The sequence below is a fragment of the Podarcis vaucheri genome (assembly GCF_965113315.1).
Source record: "Podarcis vaucheri genome assembly, chromosome: 7".
Classification (NCBI taxonomy): Eukaryota; Metazoa; Chordata; class Lepidosauria; order Squamata; family Lacertidae; genus Podarcis; species Podarcis vaucheri.
This window is the reverse complement of record NC_138765.1, coordinates 21,903,258-21,924,568: the sequence shown is the minus strand read 5'-3', so window position 1 is coordinate 21,924,568 and position 21,311 is coordinate 21,903,258. Positions and strand designations below refer to the sequence as shown.

The 21,311-nt window shown below is 48.8% G+C and overlaps 2 protein-coding genes across 2 annotated transcripts in view; one reads left to right on the top strand and one right to left on the bottom strand.

The window, feature by feature from the left end:
• Window positions 1–3,399, top strand: part of NPHS1 (NPHS1 adhesion molecule, nephrin) — a 51,022-nt gene extending 47,623 nt beyond the window's left edge. Inside the window, exons 28-30 of the mRNA XM_082231480.1 lie at window positions 960–1,062; window positions 1,498–1,619; window positions 3,048–3,399. Coding sequence (XP_082087606.1) covers window positions 960–1,062; window positions 1,498–1,619; window positions 3,048–3,176 — 354 coding nt within the window. The 3' untranslated portion in view covers window positions 3,177–3,399. The remainder of the gene's footprint in view (window positions 1–959; window positions 1,063–1,497; window positions 1,620–3,047) is intronic.
• Window positions 3,400–4,467: 1,068 nt separating this feature from the next.
• Window positions 4,468–21,311, bottom strand: part of NFKBID (NFKB inhibitor delta) — a gene marked incomplete at its 5' end in the record, with an annotated part of 32,720 nt that continues 15,876 nt past the window's right edge. Inside the window, 11 exons of the mRNA XM_082232483.1 lie at window positions 4,468–7,320; window positions 7,879–8,043; window positions 9,619–9,735; window positions 10,559–10,704; window positions 10,819–10,870; window positions 12,585–12,731; window positions 15,348–15,453; window positions 16,748–16,959; window positions 17,871–18,169; window positions 18,467–18,500; window positions 20,478–20,581. Of these exons, the coding sequence (XP_082088609.1) occupies window positions 7,255–7,320; window positions 7,879–8,043; window positions 9,619–9,735; window positions 10,559–10,704; window positions 10,819–10,870; window positions 12,585–12,731; window positions 15,348–15,453; window positions 16,748–16,959; window positions 17,871–18,169; window positions 18,467–18,500; window positions 20,478–20,581 (1,448 nt within the window). The 3' untranslated portion in view covers window positions 4,468–7,254. The remainder of the gene's footprint in view (window positions 7,321–7,878; window positions 8,044–9,618; window positions 9,736–10,558; window positions 10,705–10,818; window positions 10,871–12,584; window positions 12,732–15,347; window positions 15,454–16,747; window positions 16,960–17,870; window positions 18,170–18,466; window positions 18,501–20,477; window positions 20,582–21,311) is intronic.

Genomic DNA, 21,311 nt, shown 5'->3' with positions numbered 1-21,311 from the left:
CCCCCCCCAAGGGAGGCAAACATGACATTGAAACAAAGGCAACCGGTTCTGCTCACTGGTAACACCCATTCAACATCAAGGCTTCAGCCCCCGAAAAAGTAAACATTGCAGTGTTGCGCAACAAGGTTGTGTTCAATGTTAGTCCTACTCGGAGGACACCCATTGAAATTAATGGACATGAGTAATGTAGGCCCATTCATTTCAATGTTTCTACCCTTAGTTGGGTGCAATGCACAGTCAGTTTTACAGGGACTTCAGAATTCTGAATCAGTCAATCCAATTTCTGTAATAGGGATAATTTACACCAGACAGTGAAGTTTAGCGCAAATTGTGGGAGGCAATTAAATGTATGAATCTTTGTTACCCACTTGTGTGGGTAAATTTAAAATATTTTACTTACAGATTCAAAGGTCTGTTACCATGTTCCATGCAGCGGCAAGGAGGACACAGGCAAAATACTGTAGGGTAGAAAATGCAGCAAGATAGTTTCATACTAAAGAGAGTCATCTCCCAATAGACCAGCCTTCTCCAACCAGGTCCCTCCAGATGTTTTAGACTACAACTCCCATCAACCCAAGCCAGCATGGCAGTGCTGGCTGGGGCTGATGGGAGTTGCAGTCCCAAAACATCTAGAGAGTATCAGGTTGGCCAAGGCTGTTGTAGACCATGGTTTCCAGACTCTCCACCATCAGGGTCAACCTTCATAGGAGTGTGAGAAATTTGATGTTGCTTTGGGGGGAAAAATCACAGTAGACAGGATTTTGAGCTGCCAACGAGGGGCTCTTATAGATTCCTATTGAAAAACTGCCTAGTACGTGAGAAGTCCCCTGTATGAAAGTTAGATGGCTGGAAGCCGACAAAGAAGGGACAATGGACGGGGGTCAGTGGACCTGATACAGGCAGTAGATATTGTCCTTTTTCCTGGGAATAGAGCTGGTTGGTTTGCTCTCTCTCTGCAGGGCAGCTCTCCCAAGACAACATCAACCGGCTCTGAGGCTACTGCAAGGGGCTGGTCCCAGCCAGGCCACCACACTGACAGCGAGATGGATGCTAGTGTCACAGGTGGGTGGGTGCTGACATGTTATTTCTCCTCTGCCCGGTTTTTCCTCTAGGCCATAGTACCATAATCTGGATTCACAGCAAATCCCAAATATCAGTGCTCTGTTTCAGCACTCGGGTCATATTCCCATCTGGCGAACTTTTCGTGGGTCATGTGTCAGTGGTGGGAGAAGCAGCACATTTAGTTTCTGCCTTTGTACATTAGGCTACACTCTCTCTTGCTGTCTTCATCCAAACAAGCAAGAGGAACCATCAGAGTTCAAGGATACATTCCAACCAGGCAAAATGCTCAGGGGGAGAAGCAGGACCACTGAGAGGTGGGGCCTGGGGAGAATTCCAAGGGCAGAGAGTGGCCCCATCCTTGCTCTTGAGGAACAATCTCAGGTCCCTGAAGGCAGGCTTCCTTCATCACGGCAGACCCCGATATTGCACCCACAGGGCTTGGTTCTCCAGGTCAGCACGAGTACGAGGAAGTGAGGCTGCCCGGGCAGTATGAAGAAATGAAGCCTCTGTATGAGAGATGGTACCCTCAGGAGGAACCGTGGATTTATGAGTATGCTGTGAGTACCTGGGGAAGAGGCTTAACGGTGGGGGAAGAGTCACAATGGACTCTCCTTCTGAACCAAGTCCACAGGACTTGTCCTCTCTTGTATGTTTCATTGTGAGTCATGGATCCCCTTGTTTCCTCCATCTTCCTCATTTAAAAACAGACACCCAAAAGGAACTCAGAGAGTGTCCCATCTTAGCCCCATAGTGTACAACATACAGGAAGATAGGAAGATGCTTTGTACTGAGTTAGAACATTGGTCCATGTAGCTCAGTGTTGTCTACACTGACTGGCAGTAGCTCACCAGGGTTTCAAGCAGGAGATTCTCCCAGCCCTATCTGGAAATGCCAGGGATTAAATTTGGGACCTTTCTACCAGCAACCAGCTTTTCCAATGACGAGAGGAAGTAGACTGGCAGCTGCTGGACTGGTAGAAAAAAAGGACCCCACAAACTTTTTTTCAGATTGAAAAACAAGTTCTGGAACATAGAAAGCTGCCTTATACTGAGTCAGGTCAGTACTGCCTACTCTGACAGGCAGTGATTCATCTCAGGCAGAGGTCTCTCCCACCACCCCAGGTCCTTTTAGCTGGGATACCAGGGTGGAGCCTGGGACCGTCCGCACATAGAACGTGCCCTCTGCCTCTGAGCTATAGCCCTGCCTCCTCAGGAAGCTGCTTCAGGAAGAGTCAGACCAATGGTCCATCAGCTCAGTATGGTCAGTGCAAGGAATGGGGAGCCTGTGGCCTTCTTGAGGTTGTTGAACTACAGCTCCCATCATCCCTGATAATTGACCGTGCCAGCTTGGGCTGATGGGTGTTGCAGTCCAACAGCATCTGGAGGGTCACAAGTTCCCCATTCTTGGTCTACACTGACAGTCAGCCCCTCTCAAGGCTTTCAAGCAGGAGTCTTGCCACATCTTGGCTGGGATTAGAATCCTAGAACTGTAGAGCTGGAAGGGACCATGAGGGTCATCGAGTCCAACCCCCTGCAATGCAGGAATCTTTTAGCCAATGCGGGGCTCAAACCCACAGCCCTGAGATTAAGAGCCTCACACTCTACCGACTGAGCTATCCACAGGGATATTTTACCTGCTATATTTTTCTATTTTAGGATTGAAAGCAGATGCCCTACCACCAAGCTGTGCCCTTTCTCATTAAAGGACTGGGGGCGGGGGCTTTGGCCTCGATAGATGAGGCCAGAATCCATTTAGCCCCGCTCTTGTTTGTCAACCTGGGCCAACCAGATGCAGGACATGTAGGCAATGGCCTCCTGCTGTTTGGCCTGCGTGGCTGGTGTTCAGAGGTAGAGTGCTCCCACACATGGCGGCTCCATTTAGTTACAGCGGTGGTGAGTCACTGACACCTCTGGCCTCCACCCATTGTCTCCTGCAGTTGAGAGATGGTAGGGAACCTCAGCAGGTCTTTCTTCCCTTATGTCTAGGGTGATTATCAGCGAAGCAGAAGATCAGTGGATGGCTATGCGGAAGTGACACAGGTCTACGACCCTGTGGCAGATTTTCTGCCCCTGGATGGGGAGCTGCCTTTTGAGCAACGAGGGGAGCTGGTCTGAGCAAAAGCTGCAGCAAGGCTGCTTCTGATCCGTCACCCAGGATTCGAATCCTTACTCAGCCATGAAGCTTTGCTGGGTGACGCCTTGGGTCAGGCATCGTCTCTCAGTCTAACATACCTCCCAGGGTTGTTGTGAGGCTAAAATGAGGGGGGGGGGATAAAGAACCATGCACACCCACCATGAACTCCTTGGAGGAAAGGTTGCAATAAATAAATCTACCATATATTTTTGAAAGTGATTTGTTTGCTTGCTATGAATTTGGACACCTTGGAAGACACCGCAACCCAGTTTCAGATGTTGGCTCTGAGATTGAAGAGCAGCTTTCTATCTACGTTTGGATACAATCAGGTGCCATTTTGAATCAAGATGGTGGACTGAAAAGAGGCGCTGACTTGCGCCCAATATGGAGGGGGCCCAGCATGTGTTGTGTGTGTGTGTGACTGTTGCATTGTCTAGAGGAGGCCACTGCCACCATACCTGACCTGAGGAGAGAAGGTGCTGCTCCACATGTGCCTCCATCTCCCCTACTGCTCCTTGGCTACCACTGCCACCTCCTCAGGGACATGCCACCTTCCTTTTCTTCCCCTGGACCTTCCCCCTCTGGCAGCAATGAGGGGGAATGCAGGTGGCAGCAGTGCCACCTGAGCTCTACTCAGCCTCCCCACATCCCAGAGGTACATTTCAGGAGCAGAAGGTCCCGCACCCTGACTGCTGCTCTCCAGCGGCAGTGGCTTCCTGCCTGACACAGCCCTTGCCTTGCTAGCAGCCCAAGATGCTCCCTCCACAGACCCTTATCCTGGCTCCTGGCATTCTTCATTCATGGAGAGCTGCCTCTTCCTCTTCCTCCCTGCGTTCGGCCTCCTCCGCCCCCTCAACCTTGAGGGGACCCGGTCCCCTGCCAACAAATATTGAGGGGGCCAAAGACACCACAGCCCCATAGAGTTGGCGTGCCTGGGACCGACCCATTCAAACCTGCCCTGATTTCCACTGCTGATTTCAAAGCTACACTGCGCTTTTGCTTTCTCCGGGTTCCTGAGAAGCACCAGGTACACGGCTGGTAGCAAAATGAACAAATTATCTGGGGCTTGGCTGCGTGGCATGAAGTCGCTTCTGATAGCAGACCTCAACCCTTCCCTCTCTTGTGTTTCTATTCCCTCTTTTCCTTGGTCATGGGGCTGAGTGGTCCAAGAATGCTGGCAGTGAGACAAAAGCGGAAGCAGGCAGGCGCTGATGGGTTCACAGGTTCTGCACCGGGGCCGGAGTGTAGGCAGTGTGAGACGGAGACAGCGGAAAAGATTAAAAAGTGTGCTTCTTTATTGCCACAATTAGCTTGCTTCTGTTCCAATAACATATGGTTCATCATAAACCCTGGCATGTCCTCGCCTCCATTTAAATATTCCATTAGCACAAGCTTGGAGTGTTTATCAAGCTGAACACAGAGGAGGGCATGTGAAAGGTTGCCAGACAGAGAGAGAGAGAGAGATGGGAAAGGGGAGGGATAAACACAAGATTATAGGATGTTGGCTTCTACTGAGTCAGACCACTGAGTCTATCCAGCTCAGTATTGTCTGCATTGACTGGCAGCAGCTCTGCAGGGTTTCAGGGTGAATTTTTTTCAGCCCTCCAGGGAGATGGACTCTAGGGCTTTCTGCATGCAAAGAAGATGTCCTATCACTTTGGGAAGGGTTCCCTCCATAGCTGTCAAGCGTCCCTTATTTGGCGGGACAGTCCCTTATCCCAGGGCCATGTCCCGCTGCTGTCCCTTATTGATGATGTCCCTTAAATAAGCTACTGAGGGTAATGGGGCCCTTTCTATGTCCAGCTGTCCTTTGTCAACAACAAATTGTTGCTGTTTTTGTGTGCTGAATATATGCTATATGGTAATTTAGAGGACCTAAAGCCATTTGCATGCAACAAAATATGTATTTTATCAAAGTAATTGTTGATTCCTTATTTTGGCTGCTGGTCCCTTATTTTCAAATCTGTAAGTTGACAGCTATGGTTCCCTCCTAGTTAGTGAGCAGGAATAATTCTTGCAGCAGCTGAATCTGCAGCAGTATTTTGCGGCAGAAGAAGCTGCAACTGCCAGAATTCTCCCTTTCTTCACAACAGTTAAGAAATCCCAGGGAGACTGGATTGGGTGTCTGGCAATTTCAGATGGGCAGATCTACTCGTTTTGGTTTCTCTTCCCTCCCCTCCCCCCATCTGAAGGTCAGTTCTTTGCATTTCTGCATTAGTTTGCAGTTCATTCACATTTGAAGGTGGCGAATTAGGTTGGTTCGCCTTTAAATGCAAACAGGATCTGATTTCTCCCTACCCAGCAACGGGAAAAGAAGAGAAAGTCAAACTCCTCAAAGAACTGTGGAGAGCAGGAATTGGTGGGACAGCATGGCTTAATAAGGCGAGACCGCCAAGAAACGGGATGGGTGGGGAGGATAGGAAATGAAAGGGGAGGTGTGTTAATTTCCCCACTTTGTGGGGATACAAGCTGATGCAGTCATGGGGGGAGAGAGAGAGAGAGACACAGAGAGAAAGACTGCTTCCTTGGCGATGAGCCAGAGATAAGAGTGTGAGCTACACAGAGCTCTCTCAATTAAGCCAGGGACCTGGCTACAGGTTTCTGCACACAGATGCTGTGAGCGGGTGCGTCACAGGCCGGAGCCTAAATCGAGAAAAAACACGCAGTGTTTATCCCCGCAGCTTAGAACACGGAAGGCCCCCACCTTGCCTGAGGGCCTCCAAACCGATTCCAAGCGTCAGAGGGGCAGCACTGAAAAAGTGTGCATATTGTCATTTGCCTCAGGTTATTATGAGGCGTAATTAAGTCGGCTGCCAACTTCATCTCCTGAGAGGGCACCTCTAACTTCTTAAAAGGGCAGTTCTCTACCACGACGTTGTTTCGAGGCTGGCTTAAGCGTTGCAGCTCCGGCCTCAACACAGGGACTCCTGGGAACTGTCATTTGGGTGAAGGAGCTGAGTCGCCTCTTAAAAGACCTCTCACTGGAAGTACAGTTCCAAGGCTTCCCCGGTTGTGGAGAGAGAAGGAACAACAATTAAGCCGGTTAATTTTGTAGAGAAATACCCGGAGGCGGGGGCAAGACACCCGTAGCCCTCCAGACGTTGCTGAACTTCAAGTCCCATCATCCCTGATCTCTGGCCAGGCTGGACTCCACTCATGGGAGTGGTGGTTCAACAACATCTGGGTACCACAAGGTAGCCGCCCGTGTCCTAAGATTTGCACAGAAGGGATAATTTCGGCAGCTGTGGCTTGGAAGATCACTCCCATGCCACAGTTGCGAGAAGCTCCAAGCAGTGGAATTTCCTTCCCCCCTTCTGTGCAATTCTTTGAATTAAAAAGTTACAGGAACTCTCTTAGGTTTTATGACGTAGCATCAATAAGTGGATCACACCAGAGATGGCCTAAACATGCAACTCAGTTTCACCAAAGTAATTCCTCCGGCAAAGGCCAGCCCTGTGCTACTATACGATCCAAATTTTGCCAAAAACCAATATGGTTCAATTACAACGATCCATTTCACAGAAATGATACTTGCGGCAGCTAAGAGGATAGAGAGGGGCGGACCTGGCAGCTGCCTCCCCCTCCCTTGCATGCAAGGATACCAAACAGGAGCACTTAGAACTCCAGTGGGAGAAGCAGCTGGTTGACAGAATTCGCACTCGGAGCCTGAACCGTTTCCTTGCTGATGAGGGTGAGCCCAGTGGTGCTGGGTGGTGGTGGAAGAGTACCTTTGTTCCCTGCCTGATCACTAGCCTGGGGCTGGAAGGATGCAGTGACAGTGGGGAAGGCAAAGCCCTCCACACTGCCAGCATTGCAGTGGGAGATAATCTGGCACCACTGGGGATAGACTATTGGCCGCCATCAGCAAGGAAAGTCAGGCACACAGCCCTCCCTATCCAATAAGTTAGTTAAATACAGGCAGCACAAGGCAAAGTTTCCTTGTCACATAAGATAAAACAGCATAAACAACAACGCCCCCCAAATTGACACTCCTTCACTTCCTGGGCGGCTGAAAAAGAGACGGTGTTCTGCCGAGGAGTGTGGCTTGACAGGAGGTCTTCATGGGCAAGGGGGGAGATGAGCTGGTCCAGGGCCCAAACGGCGGCTCCTAAGCAACAGGCGTAGCTGCAGAGGGAAGGAGACAACAATCATTCAAAGATGAAGCATAGCTATTCCTTCTTGGGCTCTTCCCTGTCCTGATGCAGCTAGGGATGAACAGATCTGCCCATTTCGGTTTCTCCTAGCTTCTCATCCTTCCAGTCTTCAGTTCTCCACTTTTTTGCATCAGTCTACTGGTTTAATTTTTTTTTGCAACAAGTGCACTTGAAAATCCATCAGCTTCTTAGTGTTCATTTCCCCTAACGCAGACATTTCTGTAGGCGATTTTCACTCAGCATACACATTTCCCCCCAAGCAATTTCCCCTAATGTCATGCATTTTTTCTCGGGGTACGTTAGTTCCTCTAAGCACACAATTTTTTATGCCCCCTTTCGCTTAACATATGCATTTTTTGAGTAGGTGGGAGAACTCCACCGCAGAATTCGGAGAAGCGCGAATTTCTCAGGACAGCTGCATTTTGAGCTGCGTGTTGCAAATTTGGTAGGTCCTGATGAAAATGCAAAGTGAACTAAATTTACCTCCCCCTGCCCACTGCCACCAACCATAGACCCGCCCCCAGCTGACCTGTTCTGTTGCTGGGCCTGGTGCCAAGAGGTGGACTGGTTGTTCGTTCTCCAGGTTCCGCGCACTGGGATCAGCCCAGTGATGCAGCAGGAGGTGCACAATCTGCTCCTGAAAGGGGTGTCCATGCAGACCAGCGGCCATGTGCAAGGCGGTGTTCCCGTGGGCCTGAGGACAGAGATTTCCCCTCCAAGTTAGCCTGCACAATATCCATTTATTGCAGATTTATTAACCTTACTGAAGCAGTGGGCAATAAAATAAGACAAAATGCAAAAAGACTGCAAACTCAGCGATGCTAAAAGCAGTAAAGCAGTTTCTACCATTGTGCAACTATTGTTTTTTTTCACATAAGCAACTGCATCACACTTTGGGAAAGACTTCTTAAAGAAAAAAAATGTCTTCAGTAGCCCCCTAATTGCTAAAAGGCTAGGTGTTTGCCAGAGTTCGGCTGATAACTGATTCCAGGCGGCTGGAGCTGCAACACTAAAATCCTGGTCTCTAGGGCACACCCAGCTCATCTCTGGGGCATGTGGGTACTCTCAGCGGTACCCCATCTAGGGAGTACAATTGCTGGACATGGATGTGTGGGTCAAGGCCATAGCTGTCAACTTTTCCCTTTTATTGCGAGGAATCCTATTCGGATTAAGGGAATTTCCCTTTAAAAAAAGGGAAACGTTGACAGCTTATGGTCAAGGCAGTTCCTCAGGTCCATTGCAACTCTTTCCAAAGTTCCAGAAAATGCTGGTGGCTATGTCAGAGAATTCTGACGAAGAAAGAAATGGAATCAGAAATTGGCGATGTTCATTTCTTCATCCCATGGCCAGAAGGGAACTCAGTCCAGTGAATACAATGGGCATTTGCTGTTTCCTGTTGCTTTCAGTCCACAAATGACATGTAATTGATTACATTAACCCCCCATCACTTGAATTGTGTTTACTTTGTGTCCTGCAGTGCCATGCTTTGGTTTCCGAACATTTTGGAAGTCGAATAGACTTCCGGAACAGATTCCATTCGACTTCCAAGGTACGACTGTACAGGGCAGAACAGAAAACGATGGCTTCTTACATCCCTGAGGAACAGGACACCTCAGCAGCACACTTGTTTAACATGCCATTTCTCCCTCTGCCCTTTTAGCTGAGCCTCTGTGCTACTCAGGATCAGTCCTGGGGAAGCTGGAGCAGCCTTTGGGCCATGGCAGCTGCCAATCACCTCCCCAATATTCCTCTTCACTTTTCAAGGGAAGCATCCATTGGCATCAATGGCATAGAATTGTAGAGTTGGAAGGGACCACCAGAGTCATCGAGTCTAACCCTCTGCAATGCAGGAATCTTTTTGCCCAATGTGGGGTTCGAACCCATCACCCTGAGATTAAGAGTCGCACGCTAACCCTCACAATGCAAAGAGCAGCGTTGGAGAGATCATCATGGGAGAGAGGGAGGAACAAAAAATATAACTTTCCCTCTTCCTTTCCTAAGGTCCCAAAGCTGCAACTGACATAGACAAAAACCTGCATGTCAGCTGCTACGGCCCAAATGAACCCATGTGACGTGTGATTCTCAGAGCTGGGCCCTCTGCTGCAAGGTGCTGAGCAGGCTTGATCTGCTCTCCGAGGGCCACCAGTTCTACCCACCCGTCTGCCTTTCATGATACAAAACAACAACAACACCATAATGGAAAAAAACTCCTTTCTATCCCCAACCTTGGGCAACAGCGCCCCCTAGCAGAGAAAACCCAGAAGCACACCTTCATATTGACAAAGTTCTGGAGTTCTCCTTCAGGCAGCTGGAGTAGGAACTGGATCAAAGGCAGGTTTGCAGCTTGGACGGCCAAATGCAGAATGGTTTTGCTGCTCTTCAGTTCCTAGAAAAGGGAGGAAACTGTCAGGAGGCCAGATGCAATCTCCAGGATGGGCTGGCCAAGCTTTCTTGGCTAATCACAAAAGAGAGTCTTATCTTTGAACCGTTCTGGGTGGGAGAACATCTGCTTTGCATGCAGACAATCCCAGGTTCAATCCCTGGCACCTCCAGCTAGGACTGGGGGAGAAATTCTAGAGAGCAGCTGCCTGCCAGTGTAGACAATATTGGGTTAGTTAGATAAACAAACAGTCTGACTCAGGGTAAGGCACTTTGCCAGTCCTGTTTAGAAGTGCTTCCATACTGTTAGTATGTCACGATGTCAGTGGGAGAGCTTCAAGTGTACACGAGAAATCTAGATTTATGCAATTAAAGTGAATTAAAGCATTGTCTTGCCCTGGTGAAACAAATCCACATTTTTATAAGACTTTTTGCAGTTAGGAAAGTGATGAGGAAAGTCACCGAAAAGGGTGAGAGGAACAAATGGGAAAACACTAGCAGATTAATAATGCTAATTGTTAAATAAATCAGAAGGAATTTCCAGTAAAGACAGGTCGCAGTCTAACCTCCGTGTAAGCTTTGTGCAAACAAATCAGGGTGAATGCTCAAGAAACAGGCCATCTGGAGGATCACAGAGCACCCTAAGCGGTATACATTGCATGGTCACATTCTTCCCCACCATGGCAAGATCTATTTTTCTATTTTAATTATGGCAATGCTTTGCTATGTCTCCTTCTTTTGCTCTCTTTTTGGTTGATGCAGAAGTGGCCACCTTGGTCTCCTGGCCTGGGGAGAAGGAACCCCTCCTCAGAGCCCACCCACCCACCTACCTGGCTCTTGTAGTTGGCCCCGAGTTCGAGGAGCAAGCGAATACAGAGCAGGAAGTTCTGGAGCTGCTGCTGAGACAACGGATCCATGCTTTGGGACTGGAAGGCGGCATTGTGAGCTATGACAGCACAATGCAAGGGGGTCAGACCTACAGTGCAGAAAGGGGTGTCAAAGACTCCACACATTAGCAGTGTGAAAAATAATATGCATTCTCAGCTTGAAAATGTTTCTGGGGATACACAGCACTCTCCGATCATCTTACCTTCGAAATTTCTGGCATCGACATTGACTGGGATACCAGTCACCATGACGGCCTGGGAAAGAATCCAGAAGAGATCGTCATTCTGACATGTGCTTAGAACAGATTAAATCCCAACCTAACGGAAGCTCAGCAAGTAGATGTTGGCCATGGACTGAGTGGCTCTAATGCCTAGCTCCTTCAACAGTATTTGTTGGAAAAGCAGAGAAAAAGGGCAGGAGGATGACTATAAATATATACAGTGGTACCTCGGGTTAAGAACTTAATTCGTTCCGGAGGTCCGTTCTTAACCTGAAACTGTTTTCAACCTGAAACACCACTTTAGTTAATGGGGCCTTATGCTGCCGCCGGAGCACGATTTCTGTTCTCATCCTGAAGCAAAGTTCTTAACCCGAGGAACTATTTATGGGTTAGCGGAGTCTGTAACCTGAAGCGTATGTAACCTGAAGCATATGCAACCCAAGTTACCACTGTAGACCTTTTCCCCGCTGTAGTGACTATTGCATCACAGCCTGTTTCACTGTGTTTTAAAGGCGTTGTAAGCTGCCTCAAGAACATCAGTTGGTAGGCAGGCTATAAATACTCCAAAATGAATAAATAGTATTTTATCAGATAGCCATTGTCCATGCATGGAGAGCCACCCATTGTCCGTGCATGGAGATCAAAGGAAAGCATTGGCCTGCTGTATGTGCTATCGTGCTGCTAACATTTGCAGGAGTATAAAGAGGAACAAATGACAGAAACGCTGCTGCAATTTGAACTCTGCGATGAGGCACTGTGAGGCCCATCTCCCGCCAACGCCAACTGTTGGCCCCACTTGGTCATGGGAGTTGGAGTTGGTGGTGACTGGGTTCTATAGTGGAGAGCCAGTGTGGTGTAGTGTTTAAGAGCGGTAGACTCGTAAACTGGTGAACCGGATTCGCTTCCCCGCTCCTCCACATGCAGCTGCTGGGTGACCTTGGGCCAGTCACACTTCTCTGAAGTCTCTCAGCCCCACTCACCTCACAGAGTGTTTGTTGTGGGGGAGGAAGGGAAAGGAGAATGTTAGCCGCTTTGAGACTCCTTCGGGTAGTGATAAAGCAGGATATCAAATCCAAACTCTTCTTCTTCTGAAGGAATGGCCCGGCTGCTGCCCTTGAGCTTTTGCCACCTGAGGCAATTGCCTCACTTTGCCTGATGATAGGGCTGGCCTTGCTAGCAGCGATGGGACCATAGACAGCTGCCTTGTACTGGATCAGGCCATTAATATTGCCTGCAGTGACTGCCAGAGGCTCTCCAAGATTCAAGGCAGGGAATATTTCCCACAGGTGCATAGCTAGCTGCTCCAGCACCCGGAACAGCGGGGACGGGGTGATCCGCACACAGGGGTGGCATGGCGAGCTGCCCTCAGAGTCCTCCTGGTGGACGCAAGCCCCATGCTGCTGTTTCGGGCAGCACGGGGCCCCGAGCCACTGTGTCACTCCCAGGAGAGACGTGTGGCTCGGACGTGCTGCAGGCCATGCCCCGTGGTAAGTGCCGCCCCATGGTGTGCTATTTTGTCACCCCCCTCAAGGAGGACACCCGGGGCAGACCGCACCTCCCGCGCCCCACTTCCTACACCCTGATTTCCCAGCCCTACGGGGAGATGCCTGGGATTGAACCAGAGACCTTCTGCACGCAAGGCCAGTGCCCTACCACTGAGCTATGCCTTTCCCCTGTGGCGCTCCAGGAATTGTTGGGTAGCGACTCCCATCATTCTTAAATGTTGGCCATGCAATAGGGACACTCACCTCAATGACAGTGGGCAGCCCATAGGTGGCGCCAAGGTGCAGCACAGTTTGCCCCTTCTGGTCTGCAGCGTTGACATCCGCTCCCAGCACGATCAGGTCCTTCACGATCCCAGGCTGATTTGCTGCAGCCGCCACTAGCAGCGGAGTCTGGGCACACAGAGAGGAATAGCAGTGAGTGGCTGCGGCTGGGAGTGGCAGACCTCAGCCTTGCCAGGCGCCTGGTTCTAGGCAGCTATCTAGGGCAGCAGTTGATAGGCGACAGGCAGCAGTTGACCGAAGGGAACATTCGCTACTTCAATGCATATACACCAGGCATGCAAAGCCTGTTTCAGCCTGAGGTCCGCATCTCCTTTTGGGCAACCTTCTGAGGGCCACATGCCAACGGTGGGAGGGGCCATAGGCAAAAGTGGGTGGAGCAATGAATGCAAATATCACCTTTGTAGCATAGGCTAAGTTTCTGCACACCCATCACCCATCCCAACAAGCAAGAGGCATTAGTGGACTGCAAGGTGTTACAGGGGAGCTGGACAGGAGGCACATTTAGTGAAGAGCAGAGAGATAATCATCATCATCATCATCATCATTTATTTATTTATTTGCAGTGGTGCTCTGCAAGACGAATGCCTCGCAAGACGGAAAACCCGCTAGACGAAAGGGTTTTCCGTTTTGGAGGTGCTTCGCAAAACGAATTTCCTATGGGCTTGCTTCGCAAGACGAAAATGTCTTGCGAGTTCCTGCGGGGTTTTTTTCCTCCCCCCCTTTTCCCCAAGCCGCTAAGCCGCTTATCAGCTGATCCTAAGCCGCTAAGCCGCTTAACAGCTGATCCGCTAAGCCGCTTATCAGCTGATCTGCTAAGCCGCTTAACAGCTGATCCGCTAAGCCGCTAAGCCGCTTATCAGCTGATCCGCTAAGTCCACTAAGCCGCTAATAGCGCTAATCCGCTAAGCCGCTAATGGGTTTGCTTCGCAAGACGAAAAAACTGCAAGACGAAGAGACTCGCGGAATGGATTCTTTTTGTCTTGCGAGGCACCACTGTATTTATTTATACCCCGCCCATCTGGCTGGGTTTCCCCAGCCACTCTGGGCGGCTCCCAGCAGAATATTAAAAACACGATAAAACATCAAACATTAAAAACTTCCCTAAACAGGGCTACCTTCAGATGTCTTGGCTTCTCACAGGGAGGGACACTGAGGTCCAGCACCGAGGGCCTTCTGGCAGTTCCCTCACTGCAAGAAGTGAAGCCACAGGGAACCTGGCAGAGGGCCTTCTCAGTAGTGGTGCCTGCCCTGTGGAATGCCCTCCCATCAGATATCAAGGAAATAAACTACTCTCTGACTTTTAAAAGACTTTTAGAAACTTCCCTAAACAGGCCTGCCTTCAGATGTCTTCTAAATGTGAGATAGTTGTTTCTTTCTTTGACATTTATTTACTTTTTATCCCTTTATTTTATAAATTGCCTGATGGGTTTTAAAATAGCTGTCACAGCGGGATGCAATATGGAATAACAGAGAATATAAATTGAATTTCTAAACATGTATGAGCAATAAATGAAGTACATATACTGTTAGAATGGCAGAGTAAGTGCATTTAAAAACACACACAAGAAAAGAAATCAGAATAATCAGTGAAAGTCACAACAAATAGGCTGCCTGGATACCTGTAGGAAAGAATAGAGTGATATTCATCTAAGATACTCATAGCAGACCCTCTGAAATGAATGGATATAACTCCATGGACTGGCGTTTGATTGACCTTGGATATATTCCATAGCAAATGCATAACTTATGAAATAAATTCTAAATGCTATAGGGCTGTCGCCAATGCTAGTCCTACTTAGAGTAGACCCATTCAAATTAATGCGTTAAGCCTATCTTTAGAACCATTAATTTCAGATGAGTATGCTGGATTCAGATGATGAGCAAGGGGATTATGACTAAGCATTAGGAAGAACTTTCTGATGGTAAGAGCTGTTTGACAGTGGGACGTTCTCCCTCGGGAGGTGATGGACTCTCCTTCCTTGGGGGTTTTAAGACAGAAGTTGGGTGGCCATATGTCAGCTGTTTTTCCTGTATTGCAGGGGGTTGGACTAGATACCTCTCTGGGTCCCTCCCAACCCTACTGTTATGTACTAAGCTTGGATCCTAGAACAATAGGCAGGTAGGGTCCTAGAATGCAACAACTGATTGGCTTGCAGGAGAAGACCAATCAGGCTCCAGGAGGAAGTTAATCAGCCTATTAGGCTGGTAGGATCGTAGAATGCAGCAACTGATTGGCCTGCAGGAGAAGACCAATCAGGCTCCAGGAGGGAAGCAGAATCAGCCAGTCAGACAGGACTCATCGTGCAAATAATGTACAGTCATACCTCGGGTTACAGACACGTCAGGTTGCGCGATTTTGGGTTGTGCACTGCGCCGAACCCAGAAGTACCGGAATGCATGCACAGAAGTGCAGAATCGCAAACCGCGTGTGCGCAGATGCGGCGCTGCAGGTTGCGAACGTGCTTCCCGCATGGATCACTTTCGCAACCCGAGCATCCACTGTATATAAAAGCCTAAGATTTGGGGGGGGGGGGAATCCAATCACCATTTTACAAGCTGCAATAAAGAGCATGAAATCACTGCAGGACTCCAAGTATATTTCACCTACAATTCTATGATTCTATGCATAGGACTTAGTTGGAGACAGCCCCATGGGACAGCTGGAGAAAGATATTCATGTGTCTCCTCCATGCAAGGAGAATTAAGCCCAGGCCTCATCCTCACCTTCCCCCTGTGCTCTTTGACGTCAAGCTGGCCACACTCCCGGAATACCTCAGCGGTAGCATATGCCAATGGCCGGTGTCCTTTGGCCACATATAGATGCAGAAACCTGAAGAGGAGAGGGGCACGGAATAGTTTAAGAACTTGGCGATCGGCAGACAAGACTCTTCTCCCCTGGCAACAGCAGCGTAGCGTGAGTTGTCAGCACCCGGAGCAAGGCAAGTAATTTGCGCCCCCTAACCCAGGGCAAGGCAAGTAATTTGCGCCCCCCCAACCCCTAACCTGCTGCGTCAGGTGATCTGAGGCGAGTTGCCGCTGGCGCTGCCGCCCAAACGACGCCGCTTGCCCGGAGGAGGAGGGGGGCAGAGAGGCGAGGAAAATGCAACATGGCCCAGCAGCTGCAGCAGCAGCGGTGGAGGCGGGGCTGTGAGGAGGGGCTGCCTGGCGCGTCCTCCACGGCCCTGACGTGCGGGGACCGCGGCGAGCGCTGAGAGCCGCTGCCTGCCGGACGCCTTCAGCCCGGACACGCGCACAGCTCGTCGGTTCCGCGAGACATGGGGCTCTGCTACAGCCTGCGCCCGAGGCTCTTCGGCGACTCTGGAGGCAGCGAGCGCGCGCCCCCCAGATGTTGCGCCCGGTGCGGCCGGCCCCCCTTGCACCCCCCACGCTACGCCACTGCCTGGCAATGCCGTGAGAGAACCGCCTGACATAGTGGCTAGAATCTCGGACTAGGACTAAGGAGACCCTGTTCTGATCCCTGCTCAGCCATTGATTTCACACGGGCCAATGGTTCTCCCTCTTTCTCAGAATTAGCCTGCTTCACAGCGTTGTTGGCAGGATAAAAGCTGGGGACAGAACCACGTGTAGAAAGGTGGCACCTAAATGTCAAATAAATGTAATAAACACACAATATAACAATCTGTTCATGTATAAGAACCAAATTTTGAAACAATGACTATAAACAGAAATAAGAGTACATTTCACCACAGTGGGGAAGACTGTGCTGAGGCATACCTGCTTAGAGTCACTAAGTTGTTCATGGGCAATTTCCCTACTCTCCCTTCTTAGGGTTCTTCATCTGTATTTGTCCAACTAGGGTCATAGCCGCATGTGCTCATACATTTAGAGCACATGCCTTCCCCCAAAGAATCATGGGAACTATAGTCTACAGCTGCATTTCCCGGTACCCATATCAAACTACAACTCCCATGATTCTTTGGGGGAAAACAATTTTTTTAAATGAATGTGACCCTGGGCTAGACAGAGGACTATCTGCTAGAAAATAGGACACACAGCCACCTTACTTCAAAGGGGACAAAGTGAGCACCCGAATGGGATGGTATTCAAAGCGATTTCCTGGGAGGAGGGAGAATCAGTGCCCTCACCACCGGCAACAGACTTACGTGTCTCCATCCTCATCTTGATGTAGCAGAAGAGGCAGTTCTGTGTTCCGGATCTCCACCCGGGCTTGGGCCAGTTCCCCTGGATCCACCTCCAGGGATGAGGCGGGGAAATTCTCCTCAGGAAGGAGGCAGGGGTTGTTCAGTTCTTGCTGCAGGCAGACACCCCCTGGAGCGGGGAAGAGGTCCAAAGGCCCGGTTTCAGAGACCGCCGTCTGTGTGGAAGAAACCATGGTAAAGAAGCATTGCAATATTACCAAATTTCCCCCAGATATACGTCAGGGTTGCCAATGTGGGCACATGTATGTTCACAGAGGCATTTCCAGGGTCCCCTCCTCCCACCAAAATTAGGCTTGGGAACAGCTTCTGACTCTGAACCTCCCTGGGGCAAACATTCCACAAACGGGGAATGGAGATACATTCCCAAGGATTTCCTTGGAACAGGAAAACTGCTGTTTAAAAAACAGATTAAGATGATAGCATGAGCTTCCTTGTCTCCAGTTTGTTTTTTGTTTTCCCCCACAATAATTTTTATTAATTCCCCCCATATATCTGAAACACAATACAGCTTAACAATATTATTCTCCTTTCAATCTATATCTTATCTGAATTAACTTCTCTCCACCCCTCTTCTGGCTTCTCTACATTGCTCTTACTTAAGCGTGATTACTATATATACATTCTATAATTGTCTATAATTCCTTAATAAATTTTTCTATTATACTTTAGACATACAGTGTTACCTTGGGTTACATACTCTTCAGGTTACATACGCTTCAGGTTACAGACTCAGCTAACCCAGAAATAGTGCTTCAGGTTAAGAACTTTGCTTCAGGATAAGAACAGAAATTGGGGGGTGGCAGCAGGAGGCCCCATTAGCTAAAGTGGTGCTTCAGGTTAAGAACAGTTTCAGATTAAGAACGGACCTCTGGAACGAATTAAGTACTTAACCCGAGGTACCACTGTACATTCCTTATTATATTACAGCATTACATATTGTGGTCTCACCAAATGTTTACAATAAATGTTATGAGTTTTATTTCAGCCCTGTGAGTGTCTTTATTTATGTACTGTCTCCAGTTTGAGCCACTCCTCACCCACCCACATCCCATAATTCCACATTCACCTCATAATCCACCGCTGACGCCATCTTGGAACCGTACACTGCCTCAGTGGTACTAGGTCCTGCAGGCCCATAAACACTGGCTTCCAAAGAAGTAAAGGGGTTGATGATGCCATACTGGGGCCCTGGAGGTGGAAGGAGGTAGTTCTTGGTGGGGTCCACTGGTTGGAAGTGGCAGTCGGCAGGGAAGGCCGCTTGGCTTGAGGTGTCTGGCTGCCAGGTGGGAAAGGCCGCAACCGGGTACTCGGGAGCGGCGGTCTGTCCTGGAGTAGGTCCTCTTCCCTCGGCTGCTCTGGGGGGCTCTAGAAAGATGGACTCAGATGAGCAAAGAATACAGAAGCAGAAGAAAAGCCCTGCTGGATCAAGCCAGTGGTCTCTCTAGTCCAGCATCCTGTTCTTACTGGGGCCAACCAGATGCCCATGGGAAGCCCGAAAGCAGGACCCGAGTTCAAGAACAACTCTCCCTTCCTGTGGTTTCCAGCAACTGGGACGCAGAAGCATATTGCCTCCCCCAGTGCAGACAGAACGTTAGTAGCCATTTCAGGCGCACCGACTCTATGGGGGAAGAAAAGCATCCCCGTGTGTCCATATCCACTCACCTGTTCGGCTGGATTCGAAAACTCCTGGGGGTACCTGCAGAGGAAGAGTAAAAAAAGAGGATCAGTAATGAGCCTGGTAAAGCAGTTGTGTCTGGACCAGTGTGGTGTAGTGGTTAAGAGCGGTAGTCTCGTAATCTGGTGAACCGGGTTCGCTTCCCCACTCCTCCACATGCAGCTGCTGGGTGGCCTTGGGCTAGTCACACTTCTTGAAGTCTCTCAGCCTCACTCACCTCACAGAGTGTTTGTTGTGGGAGTGGAAGGGAAAGGAGATTGTTAGCCGCTTTGAGGCTCCTTAGGGTAGTGATAAAACGGGATATCAAATCCAAATCCAAACATGCTATGGTCGCCACCCTAGACTAGGTTGCCCCTTAATCTGACCCCAAATGTTCATTTGCATGGTCCCCAGTTCATAACGTAGGAAGAAGCCACCTTCTGCTGAGTCAGAACAATGGTCCATCTACCCTCATGGACGATGGACCAATGTTCTGACTCAGCAGAAGGTAACTTCTTCCTATGTTATGAATTGGGGATTACGTGAATGAACATTTGGGGTATGTTCTACCCTACGTGTTGGACCTGTAAAAGTGTTGGGAAAAAATGTTTAAAAGTACTTTTCAATAACAAACAGACCAGAGTCCTTTTTGTTGGGGATAATTCAGATGGAAATTCCAAGATGTCAAAAAAGATTATTTATGTATGCCACTACTGTGGCCCGTGTTTTGTTAGCCCCCAAATGGAAAACGAGCGAAGTCCCAGCTAAAGAAAAATGGCAACTTAAACTGATAGAACATATAGAATAAGAGAACAAGAAGAACATACGTTTAAAGAAGATTGGGAAATGTTTATTGAATATATGGGGGGAAATTGTGTATGTTTGAAAACGTGGGCAGCATTAAGATTAATTCAACAGTGTAAATAAGTTTTGGTGTATGTAATAATAATGGAATACTGAATGGTTTCGTTTATATAAAATATGGAGGGATTTATGCTATGCAAAATGAACCATGGAAAGAGAAGAAAGAAAGTCATTGATATTTTAAGGTTGTTTAAATGAATATTCTAAAATGTAAAACAGAAAATTTAATAAAAATTATTGGGGGGGGGAAGAACATTGGTCCACCTGCCTCTCCACTGACTGGCAGTTGCTCTCCAGGGTTTCAGGCAGGATCTTTCCCCAGCCTAACCTGGAAATGCTGGGGATTTTATTTGGGATTGAACCCTGGGCCTTCTGCATCCAAGACAGATGCTCTAACACAAGGCTACAGCCCTCGTCTCAAAGAATGCAAAGCAGGTGCAGCTAGCCTAGGTGATGGACCCTAACTTAGAAGGCTGAGACAAATTCATTGGATGAGAAGGCTGTCAATAGGTACCAGTCATGATGGCCACATGGAACCTCTTGTTAGAATTCCTGCTCCGTGGTTGCAGTCATGGGATTGTTGTCTATCACATGACAGTGTATGTTTTGACTCCACAAAGTGGGAAGTGACGGAGACTGGATGTTTGTGTTACTGTGTTCTGTGAAGTGGGACTATTGTCCTTTGTCTTTTTCTCTTTGCAGTCTGATGCTAGAGAGAGAGGGAGCCATGTTGCAGTGCTCCATATGTGTTTATATGTAAATAAAGTAGGTTAGCCAAAATGCTGAGTTGCTGAGGTCTGTCACACGAACTGCGAAGACTCTGCGGATCCCTAAGGGTGCTGATGTCTGTTGGCATCAGTTGCTGTGATGTTTGGGCTGAAGAAAGCTTTTGAAGCTCCCGAACGAACGGCCAGGACGGAGAGAACATGCCAGTTGGGTATGTGTCTCTGCCAGGGTCCTACTCAAGTGCAGGAAAAGCTCCTGACACCTCTATGCTCAGAAGCAACAGCCACTGAATGCTTGCTGTGGGGAGCAATAGCAGCAGGAGAGGGCTGCTGCCTTGCTGTCCTGCTTCGGAGTTTCCTGGAGACATCTAGCTGGAAGGGGCTGCTTGAAGCAAGGAACAATCACAACTGGTTTCAGCGGATGACTCACCTGGGGTCCAGTGCTGTGGCCAAGGACCATCTGCTGTTGCCTTTTTTGTTCCAGTAATTCCCGCACAGTCTGGGGTGCTAAACTGCTGCGTGGAACTTTGCAACCTGAAAGCAGAGAGAGCAAATGGGGTTGTCAGGATTGAGAGGAAGGACAGCTCTAGCCTGGGATCAGATCATTTCCTAAAAGCATGCAAGCATCCCACCTTCAGAGTGTCTATTTCAGGGCTAGGCAACCTAAGGCCCGGGGACCAGATGCAGCCCAATCGCCTTCTCAATCCGACCTGCGGATGGTCTGGGAATCAGTGTACTCATGTAAAGAGTAGAATGTGTCCTTTTATTTAAAATGCATCTCTGGGTTATTTGTGGGGCATAGGAATTTGTTCACCCCCCAAAAAAATATAGTCCAGCCCACATGGTCTGAGACACGGTGGACCAGCCCACGGCTGAAAAAGGTTGCTGACCCCTGGACTATTTCATCAGTGGGGAAGCTACAGCCTAGTTAGCCCCACCAGGCCTGACCATTTGGCTCATGGGGCCATTTTTGCCAAGCCATACTGACGTACCCCACTAGGGCATGTTGAAATTTCAAAAAACGAAGGGTGCTAAAACATTGTAACATGACTTGGGAATTCAAAATATATTTTGGTTAAATTAATATAATTTAGTTTTGCTTGGTAAGTAAAAGGTGTGTAAAATTGCATAGAAATCATTAAAAATGATTTGCCAAGTTAGATTACATTCCTATTATTCTTATTGTTAAGGATTACCTGACATTTTCAGAAAACAAAATTGATTTTTTTTGCTTTCCCGAAAGCCTCATGTGCTTCTTTGTCAA